Source organism: Pimephales promelas, chromosome 1, assembly GCF_988280905.1.
Source record: "Pimephales promelas chromosome 1, fPimPro1.hap1.1, whole genome shotgun sequence".
In the NCBI taxonomy this organism is placed as follows: Eukaryota; Metazoa; Chordata; class Actinopteri; order Cypriniformes; family Leuciscidae; genus Pimephales; species Pimephales promelas.
Genome location: NC_142769.1, coordinates 17,981,014 through 18,008,103, shown reverse-complemented (window position 1 = coordinate 18,008,103; position 27,090 = coordinate 17,981,014). Strand labels below are relative to the sequence as shown.

The following is a 27,090-nucleotide window of genomic DNA, read 5'->3' as shown; positions in this document are numbered from 1 at the left end:
TTAAATCTTAACGACCCAATGATTGAAAGCAGAAGAGTCGGTACTTGATGTACGCAGGGCTTGAGATTTTCATTTCCAAATGCATAAATTAATACAAGAAGTTCTGGAGTTTTCTATCCCCCGTTAATTATATATTTTTGTTTTCCCTTGCGTTTGTCAATGTTACTTTAAGTGTTAGCCCCATCTAGTGGCTAAAGGCAAAATGTATAGCTCATTTAGCACTAATGGAAATGCAGTTAGACTACAGCGTCCCCCACAGGCCACAGCAGGGGGTACATGTTTAAAATATAAACCTCCAGTCTCTGCCAGTTCTGCAAGATGTTATAATTAATGAGTCATTAAACAGCAAAAGTAATAAAAGTTTAGATTTTAATAATGCTTCTTGTTATAAATACATGGTTATCTTGAACACTTAATAAATAAAGCACCCTCTGTTTCAGATCACTTTACAGATGTCTATAAATACAATGCATTACAACAACAGTCTTTCAAAATGTACTGGGGGAAAAAATCTGTTACATCTCTTGTTTTTCTTTCTAAATGGGGTTTGATTGTGTTTTCGTGCGTTCTGGGAACAGACAGCGCTTTTCACTGAGGTCTGATCCTTCTTCCTTCTAAGAAACAAATCGTTAGCTGTTAAAAACAGATCCAAGATCAGCTTAAAAAAGCAGTTCTCAATAGAAAAGATTTGATGCGAGTGCAGTCCTTTCCGCCCCTGTGGTGTTTTTAATGAACATAATTAACCTTTATAATCATTTTAAATGGCAAAGACTGATAATGATCAGTGTTTGTATCAGACTTCATATATGGTCAGCATTATGAATCTTTTCAGTGCGAGGAACTTAAAAGTATTAGGGTACAGAAAGGTACTATTAGCATTTGGTCAACAGGTTCTGAATGTCCATGTTGTGTTTGTATTACTTAATAAACATAAGCAGCTCCAGAAACTGCCTTATTAATATAGTCATTGTGAAATACGTATTTGAAAGGCCAAAATTGATCTGGGATCAAAAGTCACTACACATAATAAACAGCATCTGTTCTGATCAATGTCAGTGCATAGCATTGGACTGGATTTAATAAGCAGTTCTAAAGGTGTGTTATTTGGTAATTATTAAAGGGAAGGTTCACACACTCTCTGAGCGCATCATAATCTTCTTTAAGCTTTCCGTATGGCGTGTTTGCCTTTCTGAAGTTGGGAGACGTAGATTTTGGTTTTGGTGCCATCTGTGCGCTTGAACCAGACCTCTCCTGCGCTGATCCCCGTTATTACGACCCTAAGAGAAACGCACACAAAAACGGAGATTTCAATTGAAATGTTTTTGCAAACAAAGCCAAAGCGAAGACAGATGCAGTCTCGAGTCTCATGCTCTACTGACTGTGCTGGGCTGTTGTCATTGACTTCTAGCACAACGCTGCTGCCTTTGGAGAATCTCTCTCCATCATAGAAGAGAGCCCCATCTTCACATCGCACGGACACCTGCCTGTCTGAGAGACAAACAGACACGCTCACCATCATCTTTCAACATGTTACGCTTTAATAGCTCAGAATGCTCTAACCCTCTATTGTTGAGATGTTTTATCACTATATAGGGCTGCTGTCATTAAATTGGTTTATATGTAACATGATAAAGTAATAATATATGTTAGGAATATACTTAAGTGTAAACAAAATGTCATGTTTTCTGACACTTCACTGCATTGTAATTAAAATGAAATGACATTGTTGCATATATATAATTTATATTATAAATTATATAATTTAATTAATGTTAGAATGTTAAGTATAATGTTGCATTTATATAATTCATATATTCTCGATGGCTAATACAATTCATAATTTTCTCACACAACTATAAAGTCTCAGAACTACATTCCAACAGGCAAAAACCTCAAACTGTCACGTCAAAATCAAATATTTTTGTCAATAACATATTCTCTTTCGTCAAAATCAAATGTTGGCCTCAGATGACACACAGAACAAATTCACAGAGTACTTTCCAGATCAATTCATAACACTGTAACAGAACCTCGTTTTGGGATTCAGGACTAATTTTGCAGCTCAATGTCTATAACAGTATTCAACATAAATGATACAGTAAAATACAACAATGAGCCACTTGAATCAGTTAGGGTGTGTTAACAATTTAGAAAAACTGTACATATGCAATTAGCTGAATTTTAATTACATCTTCATGTCATTTCATAATTACTATGTCTGAAATATGGTTAAAGTATGCTGCTAAATGTACTGACAAGCATTTACGGTGACCTAAAATGCCATTTCTACTGAAACTTGTTTCATGTATTTAAATAGGCCTATTTGTAATTACAGATTTGTAATGATGAAGTTGTAATTCAGTACATTTACAATATACTGAATTATATATAGTGTTTGAACGCTACAGTTAAAATTATCGGTATAAATCAAATCAATTGCTTTAGTAGGTTAGTCAGCATCACAATAAGTGAATTTCTTTAAAAATGGCAAAATTCTAACAGTGTGCTTTACAGTGTGTTAGGAAAGTGTACTCTCTTTAAGTAAACTTAACTGGTCTTTTAATTAATTAATATTATATTGTCTAATATTATATTAAGTACATATATTTACTTTTCGAATTTGAAGTACACTACAACTGCCCCAGGCAACAACATAGTGCCGGCCAAGATCTGGTACGGGTGGAATCCACATATGGTGTGAACATTAACGCTGCTCCTCTATTATTATTATTATTATTACTAACCTTATTATTAATTTTATTATAGACCTATTCTTTCATACTTAATTAAATTATATTTAGTTTTTTTTTTTTTTAATTGTATATCCAAAATTGTATATGTCTGTATATATATATGCAGTGTCTTTTTGTATACTTCTAGTTTTATGACTGTTGTATTGCTGTAATTTTTAACTCTTTTTTTTTTTCTAGTTAAGAGCCTAATAACATCTGGCAAAGGGACTACCAATGAAAACTAGCCTTTGGGCTAATTTGGGTACATTTACATTTAAGAATGTTTATTAATGTACACTGTCCCTTTTCTAAATAAATAAATAAATAAATAAATAAATAAATAAATAAATAAATAAATAAATAAATAAATAAATAAATAAATAAATAAATAAATAAATAAATAAATAAATAAATAAATAAATATACCAGATGTGGCCCGGATCTGGCCGGACATTATATTGCTGTCTGGGCCACACTAAATACAATTAAGCACACTTTTTCACAAAGGCAGCCTTATTAACAGTGGTGTATTTGGTTGTAATTTATGCATATTATGCCAACAAACACAGCAAAGTAATGGATGGATGAAAGTGAGAGCAAGAGTGAGATGTGGGGAGAGATAAAAAGACAAAATGAGAGATGGAGCGGAATCAAATGTTACACGTCATTTTTCTTCCACAAAAATAGAACAGGACTGTGACATTAAAACCGAAGTACTTTGAGTCGATCAGTCTGGAGTGACAGAACAAGGGAAATGGCACTATAAATCAAATGTCAGAATCTCACTTAATCAGAGGCCAGACAGATAGAGCTTGTGAGCGAGGGTCAGGGCTAAAGAAAAAAACTGGGACGGCAATGGAGAACATGCTTAAGCCTTTGGCGCCATTTAATCTAGAGACAGACAGTAACACCCTACTATGTGTTTATCTATGAGTGTGCGAGTATCGCGGAGTATCCGTTATTTGAAAACACACAGCAACACACTTTTTAAAGTCCTCAAAAGTCCAATTTTGCACTATAAAATCTATTCTGAGCCTGTCGGAAAAAAAGAAATCATTGGTTACATATATTTAGCCTAAGTCAAGGACCCTGATGGTCAGCGCATGTGATTTCCTTCAATAAATATACAATGAGTTCATTCTTGGAGGCAGTCAGTTTTGTCAAATTTTAATGAAGTTCACCTGACTAACATGAGGTCATTGACCTCCCAGTGTAGCTGCCAGAGAAAGACAGAGACCAACAGGGAAGCTTGAATGAAGTACTTAAATGAGCCCAGTCGCATTTAATAATAGACTTACTGTCTGCTTTCTTTTTCAGAGGTATCAGTGCCGCTTTTGCCTGAAAGACAGAAAGATAAAAGTCACGATCCGTCGCATACAGTAGCTTCACTGTGAATGAAGGGCTGATCACACAACATGAATACCTTCTTGATGGCTGTCCAGTCCTCCAGTATATCAATGTCTCTTAGCATATACACTATGTATGGCCCTAAACAAAAACAGACAGACATGTTGAGCGAGCAGGAGAGGAAGAAGGACAACTTCTTTAAACAGAGTTTGGATAAAAGGTGCTGCCTGATGTTTAATGATCTAGCTTGGTGATTTTTGAATGACTATACCAGGATTCTAAACTAGCTTGGCACATTTTCAATTAGCTTCTTAAGAAAGACCATGCTGGTTGAGCAAAACTAGCATAAATCAGCTTGGACCAATATGGGAAGTCTCATGAGGTCTAGTCTCAATTTCCTTCTCAGAAAAGGTCCAAACAATAAGACATGCTGTATGAATGTTAAGGTCGTTATTTAATGAAATGAAATAAGGCATGTGTGATTCCTGTATAATCACACTATCTGATCTGGACTACAAACTGTTAATTGGTGGCCTTTGGTGGATTGTACAAATGTAGTGTAAGACCTTTTGGATAAAAGTGTCGGATAAATCGCTAATTAGTAACTGTTGGTACTGGAACTGGATTTAATAAGTAAGGCAAGTGGTGACCAAACAAGTGAAGAAGAGATCTGAATCCAAAGAGAACACCTCATTACCTGACACAAGAGCCGCCTTCTTTTTCCTGTCTGGTCGAATCAGGTGACGACTTCTCTTACACTTCTTTATCTTCTCGTCATCATTCCACCATTCTGATTGATAAAGACAAAGTATGTGTGTTTAAGGATCTGGTGAGTATTTGTATGTGTTTCTAACAACTTGTAGCAATTCATGGAGGACAAATATGCTTAAAAATGACAAAACATCCTCTTGAAAAAGTCTTTCATAAATAAAGTGAATAATGTTTTTGTTATTATAAATTAAGTAATATTTTATATGTATCCAATTTTTATAAATAAAAATATACAAAAATAATTTGTTTTAATTTAGGGACACTGTTTACTGTTTAGAGATTTGCATGAACTTGAGAGACTGTGTGACCCGAACAATCGCTTCTCCTCTCAGTGTTTAATGGTGACACTATAGTTGGCTTTACTGTATGATATTTGATGTGCACATTTCAACATGACCAAAACTGATTTTTTTTTTTTTAAAGAGTAAAAGTAAAAGGACTTTTAGTATCACACAAAGGAAGATATTTGGAAGAATGTTTTAATCAAACAGATCTCATTCCCCATTGACTACGTCAATGGGGAATGAGATCTGTTTGATTAAAACATTCTTCCAAATATCTTCCTTTGTGTTCAGCAGAACAAATAAATACTGACAGAATTTTCATTTTTGGGTGAACTAACCCTTAAAGAGTTTCTTCTTTTAGCCTTAAGATGTTTTGTGAATACGGCCCGAGATTTTAGTCAGGTAACACACCTGTCGTACACTTAGGAATTGGGATGCTACATCCTTGTTCAGATAGCCAGGTAAATGTGTGTGTGTGTGTGTGTACCTGAACTCTGTTTGTCATCCTCCAGTCTGCGGATCTTCTCCATCAGTTCTGTTTTCATGGCATCAAGCAAGAGTGTCCTCTCACTCTAGAGAAATGAGCATCTCATTACATATACACACATTGACTTGATACGATTCACGCACTGTCAACATACAAACAAACAAACACAACTGTTTTGGCAGAGACGTGCACGTATTTATTTGCAGCAGTGTTTTTTCACTGTGGTGTGTTATGTGTGATACTGCAGCTAGACTATGATAAATGTCGTGTGTGCATGTTTGTTTGTGTATGAATCTGTTTGTTGAAATGTATTATGACTACTATTATGGCATGTAAGTCTGTTGAATCATGAAATGACCTGCAGCAATATTCTATGTGCATGAAAATTAAGTACCATGGTACCCCACAATAAGCTTTTTGAGTCACAGATATTAGGTGTCTTTAACTATGTTCCTAAATAATATAAAAAGTTAGGTACCACTTATTGTGTACCGGTACATGTTTTATTTATTTATTGGTTTATGTTTTATTGCAAAACAGATTTTCTGCTATTGTAGTGGGATGTGGGTAAGGTTAGCGACAGGTTTGGTTGTATGGTTAGGTTTAAGGGTGGGTTAATGTGTAAGTGAAAGAAATTAATTACAGCTCTAATTACAAGCAGGTATTTCTAATAAAGTACAGGGTTACACTTTATTCTTTATTTAAGGTGTCATTGTTACAGTTTAATTATATATTTAAGTGCTGAGTAATAATAATTAACAACATGTAGTTACTAAAGGGTTATTAGGCCTAGGTTTTGGTTAAGGGTTAGTTCCATGTAATTAAATTACTATGGTAAGTACACGTAACATACAGTATGTAACAATGACACTGTAAAACTGTAACCAAGTACAGTACACAATAATTGCACTGTATCAATTGAATAATTGAAATGTTAGTATTAAATAGTAGTTAACAAATTTTAATGTATGACGTGGAGGCAAAGAACCACCACACGAGAAGCTGATATACCATGGTAATTTTCCACCATTGACAACAGTGTTTACTAATCACTAAGTAATTAGTTACTGTAATTTAATTACTTTTCCCTTGAAAATGTAAAGTAAGGGATTACTCTTCATTTATCTGTAATTTAATTACAGTTACTTCTGATGTAATTGATGTAAATACTGTGTATAGATCAATCCGATCTCACAGCGATTCGTATGCATTTTATGAGGTGTCTAAATTGTACGACCACACCAGTACAAATTCGTATGAATTATTGTAAAGTATGAAAAAAAGTGTGAAATGTCATGAGATCAGACATAAAACAATAGTGGGTTTAACATCAAAATGTATTGTCTGATGTTAAAAACTATGTTTTTATAATGTAACCTTCTCCACCCTGGTCAGTTTAAGGATAATTCGTGCAATTTTCTAGTATTTATTTGAAAGAATTAAAACAGATTCATGTCCTTGTTTTATTCAGCTGGTTGAGATTGATATGGGATTTTGAAAGTAATTAGTAATTAAATACTTTTTAGAGAGAGTAATCTAATTACACTGTTGAAGAGGTAATTAGCAACTAATAATTAATTACTTTTTTAGAGTAACTTACCCAACACTGATTGACAACTTAAAGCTGTTATTGATGTTTGCAGCGCAATATTTGACCAGAAGGGCAAATTTTTTATTTATTTTTTTTAGTTTAATTACTTCAAAACCTGCAATGTATCCCTGTAATCGTTAATGATAAATAGAATGTAACGATTCATTAGTGAAGCTATTTTATTAATAAAAGTCACGGGGCAGCATTGATAAGTCTCTGTGCTCCTGAATATTTCTGTGTGCGCGCAGCGCAAACTACGATCTCTGTGTGTGAGTGACGTCTGTGTGTGTGTGTGCGCGCGCTTCAATGAAAGCAGCACATTAATATAGAATGGTGATTAAACTGACTTGGAACTACCTGTGCATTGAACAGCTTTATTGCACTCTTTTCAGCCAATCAGCATAGAGTATTCAGACAGACCATGGTATAAAGACACTTAATATAAAGTTAGACTGCTATTTGTGAACAATGTCTAGATATGTGGGTCCACTTTACCTCTAAATGTTGTTTTGCCCCCTGTACTTCACATTCATGTTTGTGTTTGACCACTTGCAGACATAGTTCTCTGTACACACCTAGATGGGGTGAAAGGGAGAACAGTGAATAAACAAGTAACAGTTGATCCAAGGCCTGCGGTTAAGATGAAAGAGAGACATCATAAATAGGGGTCAACCAATATCGGATTTTGCCGATACCGATAACTAAGTCGGTCAGTACCTGCCGACAGCCGATTAATGAACCGATAGTTTTTTAAAATATTACTCTGAATCAAAACATAACACTCAAAGTAAAAAAGTGTATTGACTGATGCATGAAAATGTATTGGAACTTAGCCTGCATTGACATCGTTGTATGAGAGAACTGAACTGAGCTGGACAATGACATCACGGTTTTCTCCACAGCGACTATATATATAAATGAAACAATCTATTTTGTAAAACGCCCTATATGAATAAAGGTGACTTGACTTAACTAAAACATGGTCAAATGTGTGTGTCTTGTCTGCTTGCCTTAGCTTGATTCAAAGCGGTAAGCTTAATTCCTTAATTAATATTTTTAATTCCAGTGGTTCTGGTGGATTTCCGCGGGAGATTCAAACATGTATTTGAGTCATTACGTCACATCTGTACACATAAAGAAGGAGTATCGGCTAGTCGGCTATATTGATGCTGGAGGTGGAGATTTATAGTCTTTTCTCACAGCACTTGATATAATTAAACGTATTTATTTGATGGCGGATCCAGAAAGGTTCAAATGACAATCACCAGTGATTCACCTGCTGTAAAATGCAAACGACTTTGTTGGGACTTAGGAACGGAAAAAAGAGACTGCAACCGGCCCATGCGAAAAACAATGATAATTATCGGAAAAACATTACATTTAGTCATGCAATGCTGACGTTGTTCACATTAACAATTTGAAAACAAAGTATAATTTTTGCACGGTTTTGCGTGATAATAAGCGATTTTTAGATTTAATCAGCGAGATTTACTGCAATGTCAGAACCAGAACAAGTGGATGTTACTTCAGATGACATTTCCCAGTGAAAATTATTATGTTGGTCATACTTCCAAAAAGAATAATCTGTGATTCTGAATGCCAGCAGAGAATGATGCCGGTATCGACAACGGCGCGGTGACTGACAGCCGCACACTCTCCTAAAACATTGTGTTCATCCACACTGTGAGGTGTCGAATTACAACTCAGGTAAAGTTGATAATTCCACGAATGACTGCAATTACAGATTTTGAACAGAGATTGGGACAAAGAGGAAAAACTTCAGACTGCAGCTTTTAGAAACCACTTAGCTGTATGGGTTAACATTACATATTAAACTGTGGTTGGTTTTGACATTGACAGTTGTCATAAACATGCATAAAACATCCTTCATATTCATGACATGTGTCATGTCATGATTATGAAGGTGTCATGTCAGTCTTATGCACACCCCTTCAAGTAAAGTTTTACCCAATATAAGACCAAGCCTGGTTCCAGAATTAAATCACAGAGGATGATTCTAATAAAGCGCAGGTGTAGCGTGTAAACAGCCGTTTAAATAGTAGGCACCCTTACATGTTAACCTAGATAAATGTGGGCTATTATTAGGAGCATGTTATTAGGAGCATAGTGTTTGTGTAGAGTGTAGAAGCTGAAGCATAGTGCGCTTACTGAATGACATGGGCCCTGTCCCAAATGGCACCCTAAACACTCGAGGTCTTCCTACTAGTCTGCACTATCGTGACGTAACGGCACTTTGACTGACGGGTAGAAGTCTGCTGTGGAGTTTGATTCAGTGCAGGCTCAGCAAAAGTGCGCATCGAGGTGCACATTTCGACCGAACACTCGTGAGCAAGCTTCTGAAACCTAAAATGACAAATGGGACACATGGACTTAACCCTTCCAGACATAAGTTTAAAATATTCAAACTGATCGTGAGTTTTAATTTAATGTTTCCATAGTGACGCGTCATTGCTTGTCAGTGACACAGCGCTGAATGAATGATGATCTGCTATTCTCAAATGTATTAGATACAGCATGAAACACTGATATTCCGATCAAATATGTGCAAGTGTATGAGTTTTGTTGTTTAAACACCTTTATAACGATTGTGTTAGTTGAGCTGTATGTGTGATGGGCTACGCCATGTTAGTTTACAACACGTCAATTCCTCAACATCTCACGAAACACATGAAAGTAAGTGGCCGGTGAACTGGGAAAAGAATAGGGTAAAATGTAAAGCTACTTGCGTAATGTGTATCTGATATGAATAAAACATTTATAAAAAGGATTATTATTTCCGCTTCCATAGAAATAGACATTTTTGCTACTTATGTGTATTTAAATGTCTGAAATCTAAAATAAACATGTGGTTGAAAACACTGAATAGTTGTGATATATGACAGCACTGAGTGCGTCTGTGTCTCAAGCAGATTTGAATTTAGCAGTTGATCACATGATGCACTGACCGTTCTAATCACACCGGTGGGATCGAATGCTCCAGGGATCAGCCAAGACTGATCACACCGGGGTGATCGTACGTGCAAAGGGTTAACGGACACGTGCCATTGTAAGTCTACAAGACCGAAAGTCATGTTGTCATGTTGACACTCCAGAGACAAGTAGCCTACCGCATCGTCAGCACGAGGACAAATCCGTGGTCGAGGGCGAAGCAGATTGGGTCTTGCAAGAGGCAGTGCAACTAGTGTCCGAGGAAGTAGAGGCAGAGTACGGGGTGGTCGAAGTGCAGGGCAAGGAGCACTTCTTGGAAAAGAGGACCTGCGTCTAGTTTTGCATTTTCAAGCTCAAACAAGGGCATGTGAACAGGTATGATCTGGATACGCGCAAGTGGGCAGGTCCTGTGTGGCAAAAGGGGGGTTGCCATGGTTGCGAGAGAGTGACAGTTGCCTAGGCCAATCCGTTGTTTCGTCCCGGTTTTAAATAATGAGCTGCGTTTAGTGCAGATTAAATGGTCTAGAGTCACTCGATTTTTATACTCTTTTTATCAGAGTACTTACATTTTAATTATGCATTGATATATATAGAAAGTTTAAACAAATTTGGAAAAAAGTTTTTTTTTTATAAAATTACTACCTACACAACCTTTAAACATTTATTCTGGATTTGTCACATTATTTTTATCACTTGATAATGTCCTCGCAGCCTTGTCGACAAACATACTGCTGTTCTCTACTAATGCAGCATCTAGTCAACAATTTGATTATTTTTAAATACGACAACGTGACCTGTAGTGTACACAAATCATAATTCACATCAGCATCTGATTCCAATCCGTTTCAAGCCAAAACACAACGAGCATTGATACGTTTTTTGATTTTTTTTATGTATTTTAAAATGACAGCGGAGCCTTTCAGCCGCTCACGCAATGAAACTATCCTTGTGGATTATTGCCGATAACGATAGTCCAGAAATCAGCTATCAATCGGCAAGACCAATAAATCGGTGGACCTCTAATCATAAGGCAGATATGTGTGTCACCTGCCACTTGTGTCCTCTGTTGTAGGTTCTGCTGCAGTGTTGCCAGAGGCTCTTTGTACTCTCCTGCCTTTCCTGTCAACACCTCATCCAGCTTAATTTTAACCTGGTGCAGACGTTCTTGGAAAAGCCTGAAATCGATGAAAAAGTAATCTACAGAGCTCCAGAATTTGGTTGTAGCCACAATGTAGAGTCAATGTTCTTCAAACAATACAATTAGTTTGAACAATACAATACAGAAAATGGATTTTTATTGGTAGGCTTCCTCCTAAGCCCATCCATCCCAGATGATGGCCCTGTTTCTTTTGGACTAAAAAAAGAAATGCCACCTAGCCCCAACCTATAAGAAAGAAGTATTCTTACTTGTCTTTTAACTCCAGGAATTGTTTTTCTAGGTCAGACATTTCATCCAGGCACTGTGATCGTCTTCTCTCACAATCTTCATCATCCATTTCTGAAAGAGAGATCCAATCCAGGTCATTCTCTTTTCCTTTCGAATCCAGTCAGACTTTACTAAACTGCATTTTATATATCACTATATGATCAATTTTGGCTTGCAGTTCAGGGATTTGAAAATGAATTGTCATGCACAAATTAAAAGAACATTTAAAAATGCATAAACCTCAGTTAATGGCCGTAAAAATAAGGTTTAATTCTCTTCATGCAAAATATAATTTCATTTTGTGGTGAAATATCACTCTCCCAATGCAAATTTTTCAGCAGCTACAAAAATACACTGAGAAAAGTATAAATCATTGAATCTGATATAAAGAGACCTGAACTCTCTTCCTCTTCTTCCTCTTCCTCCTCTCCGTCACTGTCCTCCAGGTCGCTGTCCCGATCCTCTCCACTCTCCTCCATCGTTTCCTCTGCCTCTCCTCCATCTCTCTCTCGCTCCTCCTCCGCCTCACCGTTAGTTTGAGGAAGCTCAGAGTCAGCCTCCGTCTCCATCTCCTCCTCTGGGTCTCTGGAAGCGGGCTGAGCTGGCATGACTGCTTATAGCACTGTATTAAACGGTGCAATAACAACGGTCGGATCTCATGGAGTACAACATATGGTGTCTGATGCAAGGAATAAACAACCCACACTATTTAATACAATAGAAAATTACATAAATTATGGAAATACATTAATTAAATGAATATAAATAAATAATATTTAATTATAAATTTTGGAAAGAAGTATCCAAAATTTTGGAAAGAAGTATCTTATGTTATACTCACCAAGGCTGCATTTATTTAATCAAAATTACAGGAAAATGTGTAATAGTGTGGCATATTATTACAAGAGAAATTAATACTTTTATTCATTACGGATGCATTAAATTGATCAAAAGTGACAATGAAGACATTTATAATGTTATGTTAAGACAATTCTATTAAATAAATCTTTTAATGAATACATTTAATAAATGCAAGTATGCTGTTTGTTGAACTTTCTATTTATCAACGAATAAAAAAAAAATATATGTATCACTATTTCCATAAAAATGTTAAGCAGCAACTGATTTCAACATTGATAAGTGATGAGAAGAAATGCTACCTGTGTAGATAAGCATCTGAGGGATCACGTGACAATGACGCTGGAAAAATATAGCATTGTTGCATTTTAAAATATATTCAGAATATATTTTAGAAAGAGAAAACAGTTATTTTAATTTGTAACGAATTACATTTGTTTCCTGTCTTTTATAGTACAAATGCGGCCTAGGTGAGCATAAGAGACTTCTTAAAAGTCTTTAAAACATAAAATTGTAATCTTTCCAAACAATTGCCTGATGTGTATGTCAAGACAAATGATCAAACTAAAAACCTCCAGAGGACACTGGCAGCTAAAATAACTTACCCAGAGACGGCAGGAGATATTTAACACCCTATTAACCACTTTATGTTAAATTAGAAAGAGGAAATTTCTGACATAGTTCGTAGGGTGATGAATTATCACTTTTTTTCTTGAGTGGGATTTAAGCGATTACGAGCGCGTTCACAGTCACGGCGTGTACGTTATCATGTCCATCCTCTAAAGGCCGCACAGCACTGACTTTACATTACAAGCTCATTACTCATTCTCCACATCTACAGCCCAGATATTATCATCTCTGAGATACATTAATAGTTACAGTCTCGTGCTGTCCACATATAATTGTGGATTTAAGTTAGTCATAGAAACTCGTTTTCCAATTGAACAACTCCGCAGTTCATTCAGAGACATCAAGTGTCCAGTATAACGCGGTACAGAGTTGCTAATGCGCGAGAGTGAACTATTAAACCCCTTTTATGTTATCAGCCTATTAAACGTCTCAATTACGATGTAGTAATTGATCACCTTACTTCGTAACGTTGTATTGGATCTCTTGATCGCTCCATGAATGTTCTCCGCAGAGATGAACCGATGTAAGACACGGGATAGCAATACAGAACGATCTTAGAAACAAGCTCTAAGTGCATAAACCACAGTAAAACAGCTTACCTTCTTGTCGATTATTGTTTAAGTCATGAAAAATATGACATATTGTCGAGATAATTTGCATATCAGGGCAAGTTGACATCGGACAAGTCTACTTCCTCGGCGATTAGACGTTTGTAACACACTACCGCTTTGAGGTGCTAGCCAATCAATGCAAACCTCGCTACTTCTAAGAACCAATAGAAGCTCGGAGTTGAAGAAGCGATGTCTCGTCCGTTTGAGTACGGTGATCAAACAGACCAATGGCACTGCGAGCTGCTTAACTTTCTACCAACTGACAAGTTTTCTCTAAAAGACTTGCTTGAAATATAGTGGATGAGCAGAAGAGACGCATGTTTTACTACAATGCTTATTCTTGAAACAGGCACACACACAAAAAAAAAATTATTTACCATATTTTTATTAAAGTTGCATAAAAGTGTAACAAAATTGGGCAAAAAACAACAGTTTAGTATTGCTACAAGATACTTTCTCAAAATATGACTTTGATCACAACAGCTTACATTTTTTCTAATTCAAATCATTGAGTCCAGTTGATTCTTTCAGTTTGCTGTCCAATTGGACACAGAAAAGAGAAATGAACAGCACTACAAAGTCCACATAATGATAAAAAACGATGATTTGACTTTGTGCTAATAGATGTTAATGCTTCTAAAAAAATGCTCTTTATATAGTTAACTTCCTTTCCTAAAAAACAGAATTACTGAAAGTACACGAACCTTTTTATCCTAAAACTTCAAAAAGATTTTCACTTTTGCATTTTTCTTTTTCATTTATATTCCTCAAACATGATTAAATTCATTTGGTTGTCATAACATAAATTTAACCTAAGGCAACATCTGAAAGTAGGAAGAGTGACTCGTGTAAAATGAAATGCAGAGGAGCCAGCGAAAAAAAAGAAAATGAAAATGGGGGGGGGCTCAAAGAAAAACAATAAGTGGGCACAAAAGGGGAGAAAACAGTTAAACAGTTGCCATTGTACCTGATTTTATGTGCTACTTAATAGAGTGGGATGCGACGTGAAGGAGCTTCAGTGTATGATTAATATGTTAATATGTGATGGGAAAAGCTTGCCTAAAACATCTGCTGGAAATGTTGCGACTGGTGGATTTCAAGAGCACTGAGTGAGACTATTAGCCCTCTTAATAAAATATTTGTGAGAGGATTCATTCTAAACGTACGCTTGGCAGTGACCATGATGCACTGCAGCTCGACTATCCTGCTCTCATCCAATCAGTTTCTGGAAGAGTCAGTGTGCACATCTGTGGATGTGTGTGAGGCCCAAGAGCCACAGCTGTGGTTGAGTGTGGTCATTTCTCCAGATTCCCGAGGGTGGTGATGCCCATGAATTTTAGTGTGTGTGTGTGTCATGTGTAACACAGGGGGAAAAAAAATCAAAGCCCCATATTTTCCTACACATAGTTCCCTCCCTTGTTAATACCACAAATCCAAAATAACTCCCTCGCTTTATAACAGCTTTAATCACTCTCTTTATTAGTTTTTCTTTAATTAAAAATGTTCCTGCATTTATTCAAGGAAGAGGAGGATCAAAAAAATATATAGAGAGAAAAATCCACAAGGCCGCTTCTGTTTTATCTCCTTTGACGTCATTTTAAACCAAGGATCGTCACAGTTTCACAAATGGTTTTAGTGCATGTGTTCATTGTGAGAGCAAGAAGCTTTGAAACCATATTGAAACAAAATTCTAACAAAAATCCAAGTTTGTAAAATAAAATCATTCTATTCATAAAGACTAATGAAAAAAACAACCATGAAAATATGTTTAATAACATTTAAAAACAATGAAATCTTCCCCCCCTTTACAAAAAAAAATTGAAATAGAATAAAATAATACAAATAAAATCAACAAAATAAGAAAAATAAGCCCTGCTTATAAGGATCTGATTGAATCTCCCATTACTTTGCCTCCACCTCCTCCCCCAACGGATGCAAAGGAGCAACGGGATTGGATGAGCACCTGCTCAGGGGTGAATAGTCACGCCCCTAAAGTTGGAAAAGGAGGGATAGGATTGGTTTAGGAGTGGTAGAGGTGGGAGGAGCTTCACTTCTTCTGAGGAGTACTGAGCTTCTGCATGCCACGGATCTTGTCCAGCAATTCAGCTACAAACACCTAAAAAAGAATTTAACAAATTCAACAGAATTGGGTAGTTGATTATGATTTTGCAGATATCCTTCAAATTTGAACAGTCAAAAGCCCTAGAACTGTACACATTTGTTTATCCCCATTATAAATAGAATTCATGTAGTTCGAATAAGTAAAATATTTGTCGAAATTAATTCTGTTTGCAGCTGCTGATGTGTATAGTGCTCTCAGCTCTGTACATATTACCATATTCATACCCATTTCTCATAATTCCACCATCTGTTCACATAATTAAGATATAAAAAAGAGTGGAGAAAAATCTGTTATTTCAGTTTCATTCACATACTGTTATAGCTTTTCATTTATATAAAGTCATTTATATACTTTAAACAGAAATGTCTATGTTACACTAAAGAAAATTAAATATGTTGCCATGGCAAGCTTATTTTATTTCAGTTCATTTTATTTTACTTAAAGGTACAATAGTTTTAGCTTTCATTTCAGTTAACTACACTCTTAAGGGGGTCGCACACCGGGCGTGCAGCGCCGCGTCGCGCCACGTCTAGAACAATTCACAGGTATCGCACACCGGACGCGCACATTCTATTTCGCACGAGCTCAGTTTTGAATCAACTCCTGGTAGAAGTCAAGAGCTGCAAGATGGGTGAGTTTAAACTGGATGTATTATATATATTTTTTTATGTTAAGTGAATAAAATAGCTGATGTTTGAACGTTATTAACCAAGTAAAAGTGTCTATCACCTTGTTATAGTCTGTACTCGAAGTGTCTATCACCTTGTTATAGTCTGTACTCGGTTAATAGGAAAATTAGGAATGTTAAATAGGCTTAAATGTATATTGCAGCACAGGGTGAAGTCAGTATGTACATTAACGACGATTTGAGACAAATAAATGCTAATTTTAATATAAAACTATGCAAATGGCGCTCTGTGGCACGGCAGGGTTTTGAACACGGTCTTGAGCCGTAGCTGGGCGGCGCGGACAGACGCCGAATGGCGCCGCCGGTGTGTGTACACACATAGAGAATAATGTGTTCGAATTTTGAAGATATGGCGCTGCGCTGCGCGCCCGGTGTGCGACCCCCTTTAGAAGAAAAGGTTCTATATAGAACCTTAAAAGGATTTGGAACCCCTAAAAGGTTCTATACAGAACCCTTTTTAATGGTTCAATAATAAGAACCCTTTAAGGTTCTTTGTAACCAGGAAAAATGTTCTTTATGGACCTTTTGGGTTCATTCATCATCATTTGTTTTGTCCTTTCCGGATTAAATATTTCATATTATTGACAAACATCAAGTACCTAAAATGTATTTATGAATGTATGTAAATGATCACAAAATTCAAGATATGGGGGTTAAATGTAGTTAATCAATATCACACGAAGAGTGCTATTTCAGTTTTTCTCCTTCAGCAATCAGAATGATTAAAATGTGATATTAAGTCACTACAACAGTTTAATAAACAATAACAACTACAAACCCAATTCCATAAAAGTTGGGACACTGTACAAATTGTAAATAAAAACAGAATGCAATGATGTGGAAGTTTCAAATTTCAATATTATATTTAGAATACAACATAGATGACGTATCAAATGTTTAAACTGAGAAAATGCATAATTTTAAGGGAAAAATAAGTTGATTTTAAATTTCATGGCATCAACACATCTCAAAAAAGTTGGGACAAGGCCATTTTTACCACTGTGTGGCATCCCCTCTTCTTTTAATAACAGTCTGCAAACGTCTGGGGACTGAGGAGACAAGTTGCTCAAGTTTAGGAATAGGAATGTTGTCCCATTCTTGTCTAATAAAGGCTTCTAGCTGCTCAACTGTCTTAGGTCTTCTTTGTTGCATCTTCCTCTTTATGATGCGCCAAATGTTTTCTATGGGTGAAAGATCTGGACTGCAGGCTGGCCATTTCAGTACCCGGATCCTTCTTCTACGCAGCCATGATGTTGTAATTGATGCAGTATGTGTTTTGGCATTGTCTTGTTGGAAAATACAAGGTCTTCCCTGAAAGAGACGATGTCTGGATGGGAGCATATGTTGTTCTAGAACTTGGATATACCTTTCAGCATTGATTGTGCCTTTCCAGATGTGTAAGCTGCCCATGCCACACGCACTCATGCAACCCCATACCATCAGAGATGCAGGCTTCTGAACTGAGCGCTGATAACAACTTGGGTTGTCCTTGTCCTCTTTAGTCCGGATGACATGGCGTCCCAGTTTTCCAAAAAAAACTTCAAATTTTGATTCGTCTGACCACAAGAACAGTTTTCCACTTTGCTAGAGTCCACTTTAAATGAGCCTTGGCCCAGAGAAAACGCCTGTGCTTCTGGTTCCCGTTTAGATATGGCTTCTTTTTTGACCTATAGAGCTTTAGCCGGCAACGGTGAATGGCACGGTGGATTGTGTTCACTGACAATGTTTTCTGGAAGTATTCTTGAGCCCATGTTGCGATTTCCATTACAGTAGCATTCCTGTGTGTGATGCAGTGCCGTCTAAGGGCCCGAAGATCACGGGCATTCAGTATGGTTTTCCGGCCTTGACCCTTATGCACAGAGATTGTTCCAGATTCTCTGAATCTTTGGATGATATTATGCACTATTGATGATAATAACTTCAAACTCTTTGCAATTTTTCTCTGAGAAACTCCTTTCTGATATTGCTCCACTATTTTTTGCCTCAGCATTGGGGGAATTGGTGATCCTCTGCCCATCTTGACTTCTGAGAGACACTGCCACTCTGAGAGGCTCTTTTTATACCCAATCATGTTGCCAATTGACCTAATAAGTTGCAAATTGGTCCTCCAGCTGTTCCTTATATGTACATTTAACTTTTCTGGCTTCTTATTGCTACCTGTCCCAACTTTTTTGGAATTTGTAGCTCTCATGAAATCCAAAAGGAGCCAATATTTGGCATGGCAATTCAAAATGTCTCACTTTCAACATTTGATATGTCATCTATGTTGTATTCTAAATATAATATTGAAATTTTAAACTTCCACATCATTGCATTCTGTTTTTATTCACAATTTGTACAGTGTCCCAACTTTTATGGAATTGGGTTTGTTCAAAACTACAAAATGTTGCAGAATAATGTAATATATGAATGAATAATAGCCTATAAAGAACCTCTGTGCCAAAAGGGTTCTTTCTTGTCATTATGGAACCTTTTTTAGAATAAAAGGTTCTTTGGAGTTAAGTAAAGAACCATATGCTTCATATATAGAACCCCAATGAATCCTTTTTCTAATAACCCTGCATGCTCTTAGGTACGACACAATTTACTCACCTCAGTAGGTTTATAACAGTCTACCAGCAGGTCCTGTTGGGCAATAAGAGAAAGAAATGTTATACAAATGTAAAGCCAGTTAAAAATCAAAGATAAAATCGGACATTTTTGAGATTACCTTGACTCGTGCAGCACGGTCTACGTCGTTCTCCATGTCCAACAGCTCATCCACGTCAATCTCCAGCTCTGGGATCGCCTCTTCCTGTGATAGATAAGCATATGCATCATGAAGCAGAAGGAGATGATCTGTTTGGATCAAGGATATGTCTATATTCAAATACCCCCAAGAAATACCAGCTAATTGGAAATGACACAACTATACATTCCCTATAGCTCCAGGATATTATGCAGTATTCCCAGAGGGCTAAGAAACACAGTGGGGAAAGAGTAGCAAGGCAGAGACAATGAAAACAGCAACGCTGGTTACACAGATGACTCTGTAATGTTTGTGTATGAAAGCAAGTCTCAAACTGGAGATCTGTCTTATACACAAGTAGTTATACACAAGTAGCAGTTTATCGTTACATCTCCAATAGGGCCTATCAAGGTCAGTGTAATATTGCCTCTTCACCACTAGAGGTATCTCTTGTGTCACACAAACAGTTAAAGGGATAGTTCACCCAAAAATAAAAAAAAATCTGACATTTCCATAATACTCACCCTCAAGTTGTTCCAAACCTGTATGAATTTCTTTCTTGTCTTCTGAAGACAGTTTGAAGGATGTAGGCAACCGAATGGCTTCTAGTCCCCACTGACTTCCATAGGTTCCATTCTATACTATGGAAGTCAATGGGCCTCATCAACTGCTTGGTTACCTATTCTTTAAAATATCTTCTTTTGTGTTCAGCAGAAGAAAGAGACTCGTGCAGGTTTGGAACAGCTTGAGGAAGAGTAATTGATGAAAGAATTTTAATTTTTGGGTGAACATAATACAATATAAAAGTTATCCAGTAGTAGGTAGATCAGCAAAGAGAAAAGACACTTTTAAGGTAGTTTCTCAGTTTGATTCAAGTACGTTTCCAGTTGCTTCACCCTTTTTTTAGCCACTTTAGTGGAATTTATTAATCTATTTAGAGCAATGATGGTTGTGTTACTCACTGATGTATATTGAGATCAGTGTCTACCTGCCCTGGAGTAAAAATGTCTAGCTAGTGTAATTATACACTTAACTTAAGTACTGAGGAGTATTAGTTAACTTAACTATATGTACTTATTATAGGGTTAGGCTTGCTTTAGGGTTAGCTGCATGTAAGCATTTATCATTTATAGTTATTTTATACAGCTACATGTAACAAGGAATGACACTGTAAAACAAAGTGTTACCCTATTTTCGATATCAACGTGCCATTGCAAGCTGTGTATTTACATATAGTCTGATTTCACTATTAAAGCCTGTCCATCTCAAATATGTCTATTATTTGATGGTGAGAAAGACTTTAATTGACAGTTTCATTTGTTAAAGATGCCAAATTCATCATCATCATCATCATCATCATCATCATCATCATCATCATCCAACTAAGACTGAAAGAGAACTTGAGACCAAATGTGACTTTTCACAGATTCAGATAAGCATGTATGTTTTGAGAAATACTGCAGTGTTTGGCTATTTTTATCAGTCCAGTTCACATATTTGGCCTTGGGTTGTTGGAAAGGCGCTGGCCATTAAACAGATCTGTCTGCTTTTCTTTCCATACTGTTAGTCTCTCCTCAGACACATTTGGCTTTAAACGAGTTCCCTAATAACCAATTCAAGTCAAAACCTTGATTCAAATTCAAATGCTCTTTATATCCCTATGTTTTAGTTTTAGCTCTGTTTTTAAGAGTAAAAATCCAACAGTGCCAGTGGAGACTCCAAACCTCAATTATATGCTGCAGTATTTTTCCCCGTCTCGTCCCTTTAATCTGCCAATTTGGTTTCTTTCTATAAAGTTGTCTCTTTCAGTAAAGACTAGTGAATACATCTCTCTCCTCGCAAGCTATAAAAGGTTTTCACAAGACTCGCAAACCCCCCCTCTCTCTCACGTTTCCATTCTCCCTGTTCTGCAAACATTAGCTCCTTCAGAGCCTTTCCAAAACACACTTCATCTTCCACTTCCACACACACACACACACGTGTCTTATGAACACGCATAAGCTCATTGTGGTTATGGAGCAGTGACTCATATGGCATATTAAAGTATCGTCTGTCTAGAGAAACAAGCAACTAAAGCGAGGAACATTAAAACTGCCCATTGCTTCACAATGGAAAATCAAAAGGCACATGCAAGAAATGGGTCTATTTCTAGAGCTGATCCTTTTTTTAATTTAAATTTCTCTCGTTTTCAATGCTACTATCAGTACTTAGTCTTTAGACCGCTCTCTTCCTCCCCCTCGGTTTAAGCAGCCCAGACCAGCTGTCATTGCACCTGCCTGACTACCCCTTGCCCAAATCTCTCTCTCACCAACACAAGCACACACACTACAGCTCATTCACACACGCTGATATTGCCATGGCACCGTCACATGTGAATGGAAGCTCTAATTGCCCCGTTGAATTAACAAACCTTCAATTTGTGTCTATGACCGAGTAGTGCACATAACTAAAGGGTGCATGAGTACACAGGAGAGAATGAGCTGTAAAAAACACTTGAGTTGGCTGCTAGGGACTGGAATGTGTGTGTGTGCGTGTGTGTGTGTGTGAGGACACAAGACAAAGAATGTAAGGCACAACATGTGGGCACCATGTGCTACTACTAATCACTCAGAGACAAGGAAAAAGATAAAGCCGAGCAAAAGACAGGAAATACAAATACAACCAAAAAGCCTCTCACAATCACCTAGGTTCATTGAACTCACAGAGCTGGTCATTCACACTAGGGCTGAACGATTTAGGAAAATAATCTAATTGCGATTTTTTTAACCAATATTGCGATTGCGATTTAATATGCGATTTAAAAAAAAAGTTATTTACCTTCTGTATTAGTCGACAAAGACAAGCAATAAATCATTGTACAGTAAGGATGGGAATCTTTAGATAGCTCATGATCCGATCTACTTTTTTTCTTATTAATTAATCTTAATAACTCTTAAAATATGTATTTAATTACATGTGTAAAAACATACTTTAAAAAATAAATATAAAAAAAAAACATTAAATTAAACCAATTACATGTTAAGAATTTTAAATAGGCCTAGGCTATATAAAATAATATAGCTTCAAAATATAAAAGCTAGTAAATAAAGAGAAACAAAAAAAAAAAAACATTACAAGCAATAAACAAAGAGTGGTCTCGTATTTAAAAGTAGGCTGTCTGAATGTTTTTCATTCAAGAGCTGGAGTGATTTCCCCTCAGTTTAGATACGATAAGCTGCATTCACACTAATGCATATATCTCTTTTGAAATTGTAAATGTGGTTTGTCCTGTTGGTTTAAGATATAACTGACCGTGTTTACATCAATTTCGCGTCATAAAAGCATTTTGACATGCAAGTACATTTACCAATGAGTCGCTCACGGCCGCATGCACGAGCGCTCAAAGCACGCGTTAGTATTTTAAAATGAAAGCAGCCTTCTCAGTGATTTTCATGGTTTTAATATAAGCCAACTGCATTCCAAAATACATAAATAATGCCTCTGTGAATCATTTGTAAAGAAAATACCCGCGGGAGAGAACGCGCACTGCAAGTGTAACGTTATAACATCAAGCAAAGCGGCAAAACCTGTTCAATGAAGCCCGCGAATGTCCTTGTAATTTGGTTCAACCCCGACCTTTATAAAATAACGTTACTATGTTTTGGAAGGTTCGAGCGGTGTCGTGTGTGTGAGTGAGGAAGAGAGAGAGCGGGAAAATAGAAGCAAGCAGATTCAGAACACGGTTCGTTTCTAAAGCACGCGCAGCGTCATCACGCATCTGTGTTTAAAAACTATAAGCTCATACTCGATTCTGAAATTCTCTGAATCGATCCAGGATTGTTGAGGAGAGGAGAGAATAAATAACACAATAAACTGTTCTTTTCTGGACGCCAGACCGCGTAGCGTGGCAAGTTGATGCTTTATCTTGCAGACTGCTTTTCTCTCGCGTGTCAAGTGACCAGTGTAATCGCAGCCCTTGCGATTACAAAATCGCGTTTCATCATATCGCGATTTTATCGCAAATGCAATTAATCGTTCAGCCCTAATTCACACCAAGTTTAATAACCAATTAATGGTCATTTAGCTGGTGCTTTTATCAAAAGCGACTTACAGTAGACTTATTAGAAGCACAGACACCTGGGAAAAAGGTTAACCTTGCTAGAGATGTAGTTTTATGTCCAATACAGATTATTTTTTAATGTTAATGAGTTTATGAACATTTAGCAAAATAGCAGAGATGCTTTTATCCAAAGCCACATTTGAGGAACATCACAAGCAATAATAAGTGCCTGTCTATGATAGTCAACAATAGTCAAGAGTAAGCTAGAGTAGTACAGGAAATATAGCAGAAGTTAAAATAGAGAACAAGGAGATTATGATTTATGATTTATTTATAGGAAGTGAATTTGATTGTGGTATACATTTTAAGTCTGTGAAAGAAGTCTTCCGCTACTAATTATTATGATCGTTATTGAAGGTTACAATAATACTTTACAATAAGGTTAACATTAGTTAATGTATTAACTAACCATGAGCAATACATTTGTTACTGTATTTGTTCATCTTTGTTACCGTTAGTTAATAAAAATACAGCTGTTCATTGTTTGTTCATGTTAGTTCACGGTGCATTGACTAATGTTAACAAGATTTAAATAAAATATTAGTAAATGTTGAAATTAACATTAACAAAGATCAATAAATGCTGTATATGTGCAGTTCATATTAACTAATGTAGTTAACTAATGTTAACTAACGGACCTTATTGTAAAGTGTTATCCTTATGCCATTGTATTTATATTTCAAATGTATGCGTTTATTAATGCGTTATTTATGTGTAATTTTTAAGCTAAATATTTCTTGCTTTTGTGTAAAAAAATTCACCAATTCAAACAGTAATTTTAAAAAGTTAACTCTTTAACTTGTGACCACTGTCATCTGCCTGCCCCCAGATCCTAAAAAATGTATACTCACAAAAACAGCCTACAAACTGCACATGATAAAATATTGTTGTTCATGTTCAGATTAGAGCCAGACCGATATATCGGCAGGCCGATATTATCGGCCGATATTAGGCATTTTCCAAAATATCGGTATCGGCAGTTATAATGGCCGATAAATTAATATTTCAAAAATAAATAAAAATGGACGAAACACACTTCAACCATGTCATGAGAGTTGGAGTTGTATAGTTTGTCCACCACAGGGGCACTCTACACAGTCCCTGTTGGCAACACTCGTTTATAATGTGCCACACTTTCTGCAACCTGTTGATCCAGCTAAAGTCGGGCAGAGAGAACCAGTTATCCGCAAGTGAGATCATCGGTGAAGCGTGTTCATGGTGAGTTGGTCACGAGACCAACATTGCTTGAATAACAATTAAAAGAACATCCCCATCAGTTCTCTTAACTCAAAATAAGCATGACTAAATTTGTGACTATTATGTCCAGTTTTGCTGCTGTTAAATAAGCCGAGAGTGAAGTGGAATTAGCTAGTAATAATTACGCTACGTTGTTACAGTGTAGTTGACTTGACTGTCCTTTAACTTTTGACAATGTGACTGAAGTATTTATTTAATAGCGCTTGACAGTTATAGCAATGAGACATATCATCTCTCCTTGGCCTGTTATATAAAAAAAATGTATGTTTTACAATTTGCAGTATGACGTTATCCATTGCTAAATATTGGCTCATCATAGACTAGCTAACCACAAAGCTAGCTAATGCCACTATCATTAATACCGCTAACGTCAACATTAATGAGCTTTGGTTTCTATGTTCTGTTGCGACATTAAAAGAACGTTTCTTTTTAAAATGCATCATCATATTATTTTATTTAAACCTCAAACATAGCTATAAATAACTAATGTTAGGGAAATCTGTAAATGTTTTGTTGCATGTTTCTGAAAAAAAAAAAAAAAAAAAAAAAAAATCGGCCGATATATCGGATTTTAAAACCAACAAATATTTGTATCGGTATCAGCCTTCAAAATCCTTTATCGGTCTGGCTTGTCATGTACACTTGTTGCGAAGGAGCTTCCAGTTGTTCTTTCAATCCTAAATCAAACAGTGATGTCAATACAAACACAAACAGTGACCACAGCCACATTTACACACAATCATCAAAAAGATTGGAGTAGTAAGAATTAATACATCTTTTCAGCAAGGATGCTTTAAAATTATGAAACTGACTAAATTATTAACTAAAAAAAATATTTCAAATGTGTTCTATTAATCAAAGAATAATAAAACATGTAATAACAAAACACGATTTCCACATAATAGCAAATAGATTGTTTTATTTAATGCCATGTCGGCATCTAGGGTTATTTTCAAGGCAAAAAATAAAATTACAAAAATACAAATATCATATAAATACAATAAAACCAAACAAACAAAACAAGTCATATCCAATTTTTTTTTTAATTCCACATAATAGTAGGCACCACAGGAGCTGTTGTCAACATTGATAATATAAGAAATGTTTCTTGAGCAGCGAATCTGAATACTAGAATGATTTTGAAAGGATCATGTGACACTGAAGACTGGAGTAATGATGCTGAAAAATGCAGCTTTGTCATCACAGGGATAAATTCAATTTTCTAATATTAAAATAGAAAACAGCTAGTTAAAATGACAATAATATTTCAGAAAATTACTTGGTGAGCATAAGAGACTTTCCAATATCTCGCACTGACCCCAAAATTGTGATTGGTAGTGTACATTACACAAAGGTGAATCACAAGCATGTGTGCATTGTGCTCTAGCAGGACCAGACTTCTGACTACCACCATTCAATTTGAACCCAAACAAACAGTCTGACCAATTAATCATTTTCATTTCTCAGATCTGAAATTGATGATAACACACCAGACAAGGATGGTTGGACTTTTAGCGGTACCTTAGTTTCCAGCCAATCAGATTGGAACTGGCGATTTCAGGTATCTCTTGTAATATTCAAACAGTCAGTGAACGGACAACGTCTAAGACTGAGACTAAGTGCTTTGTGTCCATGTGAGTCAATGTGTTGGTCAATGTGCAGGTGTGTTTGAGTTGCTTTAGTCACAGAGAATATGTCTACCCAGGATTTATGGATGACTGCATTCATGTCTGGATGTGTGTGTCTGTGTCTGTGTGCATGTGTAACCTTTATAATTCAGTATGTGTATGAGCATCTAGAGCACTACAGGTCTCTTGCATTTATGGTGAATTTGATGTGACATTATGAGAGCAGGGGATTTCAGACTTGGCGCTATTTTGACCTACATTACAAAGCTGTCTTTATCACCAAAAATAAGGATGTTGGCAATATGGACTCACTGGCAGGGCCAATGAGGTGCCAGACATTACTTGAACTTAGCCAAAAAGCTTTCAATTCCTACGCGACCTTGTCCAAAACAATAACATGTTTCCTAAGCATATGATGTTGTATCCTCAGTATTCTCTATATCCTCAGAGTGTGAGTGATGTTCAAGTTAAATCAGCCAATATTCCGGTTAAATACAAGCTAAGCTCGATCAATGGGAAAAAATATTAATGGAAAAATATATGGAAAAACTTCACAGCTGAAGCACTAACAAATTAAGTACACAAGACCAGTGTTCCTGAGGGTTTAAAAGCCAAAATGTGAAGGGTGTATTTGTGTTAAATCGCTATTTGGTCTGAAGAGAAAATGTATTTGAACTGTGGAATTGTGGGATTTTTAAATGGATGAATTTCTAGTTATGAGTTTCCCACTGTAACTTCCATGGTATTTTCACCATGTAAACAGTGCTTTACAGATAGTTGCATCACGAGCTGTTATGGTATATCATTGAATGTCTAGCACAAAGATTAGGTTACTCATCATGACAGTGAAGTTAAGACAGAGGTCAGTAAACGATTCATATC

General features: G+C 36.3%; 2 protein-coding genes across 4 annotated transcripts in view; both read right to left on the bottom strand.

The window, feature by feature from the left end:
- Window positions 1–351: 351 nt before the first annotated feature.
- On the bottom strand, window positions 352–13,832 carry brms1 (BRMS1 transcriptional repressor and anoikis regulator). Of its 3 annotated transcripts, XM_039669307.2 has the most exons (12): window positions 13,675–13,810; window positions 12,748–12,787; window positions 11,982–12,209; window positions 11,569–11,659; window positions 11,209–11,336; window positions 7,708–7,787; window positions 5,622–5,706; window positions 4,777–4,869; window positions 4,156–4,220; window positions 4,031–4,070; window positions 1,380–1,488; window positions 352–1,277 (listed from the first exon to the last, which is right to left on the bottom strand). In XM_039669307.2, exons 3-12 carry the CDS (start codon window positions 12,193–12,195, stop codon window positions 1,160–1,162), a joined length of 1,023 nt encoding a protein of 340 aa, XP_039525241.2. In that variant the 5' UTR covers window positions 12,196–12,209; window positions 12,748–12,787; window positions 13,675–13,810; the 3' UTR covers window positions 352–1,159. The 3 variants fall into 3 exon arrangements, with proteins under 3 accessions (XP_039525241.2, XP_039525240.2, XP_088984591.1); XM_039669306.2 differs by lacking the exon at window positions 12,748–12,787 and having other exon boundaries at window positions 13,675–13,832; XM_089128465.1 differs by lacking the exons at window positions 12,748–12,787; window positions 13,675–13,810 and adding an exon at window positions 13,051–13,200.
- Window positions 13,833–14,053: 221 nt separating this feature from the next.
- The window catches only part of ppp1r14bb (protein phosphatase 1, regulatory (inhibitor) subunit 14Bb), a 29,202-nt gene continuing 16,165 nt past the window's right edge, over window positions 14,054–27,090 (bottom strand). The window contains exons 2-4 of the mRNA XM_039669309.2: window positions 19,207–19,290; window positions 19,089–19,121; window positions 14,054–15,802 (exon numbers count right to left, since the gene is read on the bottom strand). Coding sequence (XP_039525243.1) covers window positions 15,734–15,802; window positions 19,089–19,121; window positions 19,207–19,290 — 186 coding nt within the window. The 3' untranslated portion in view covers window positions 14,054–15,733. The remainder of the gene's footprint in view (window positions 15,803–19,088; window positions 19,122–19,206; window positions 19,291–27,090) is intronic.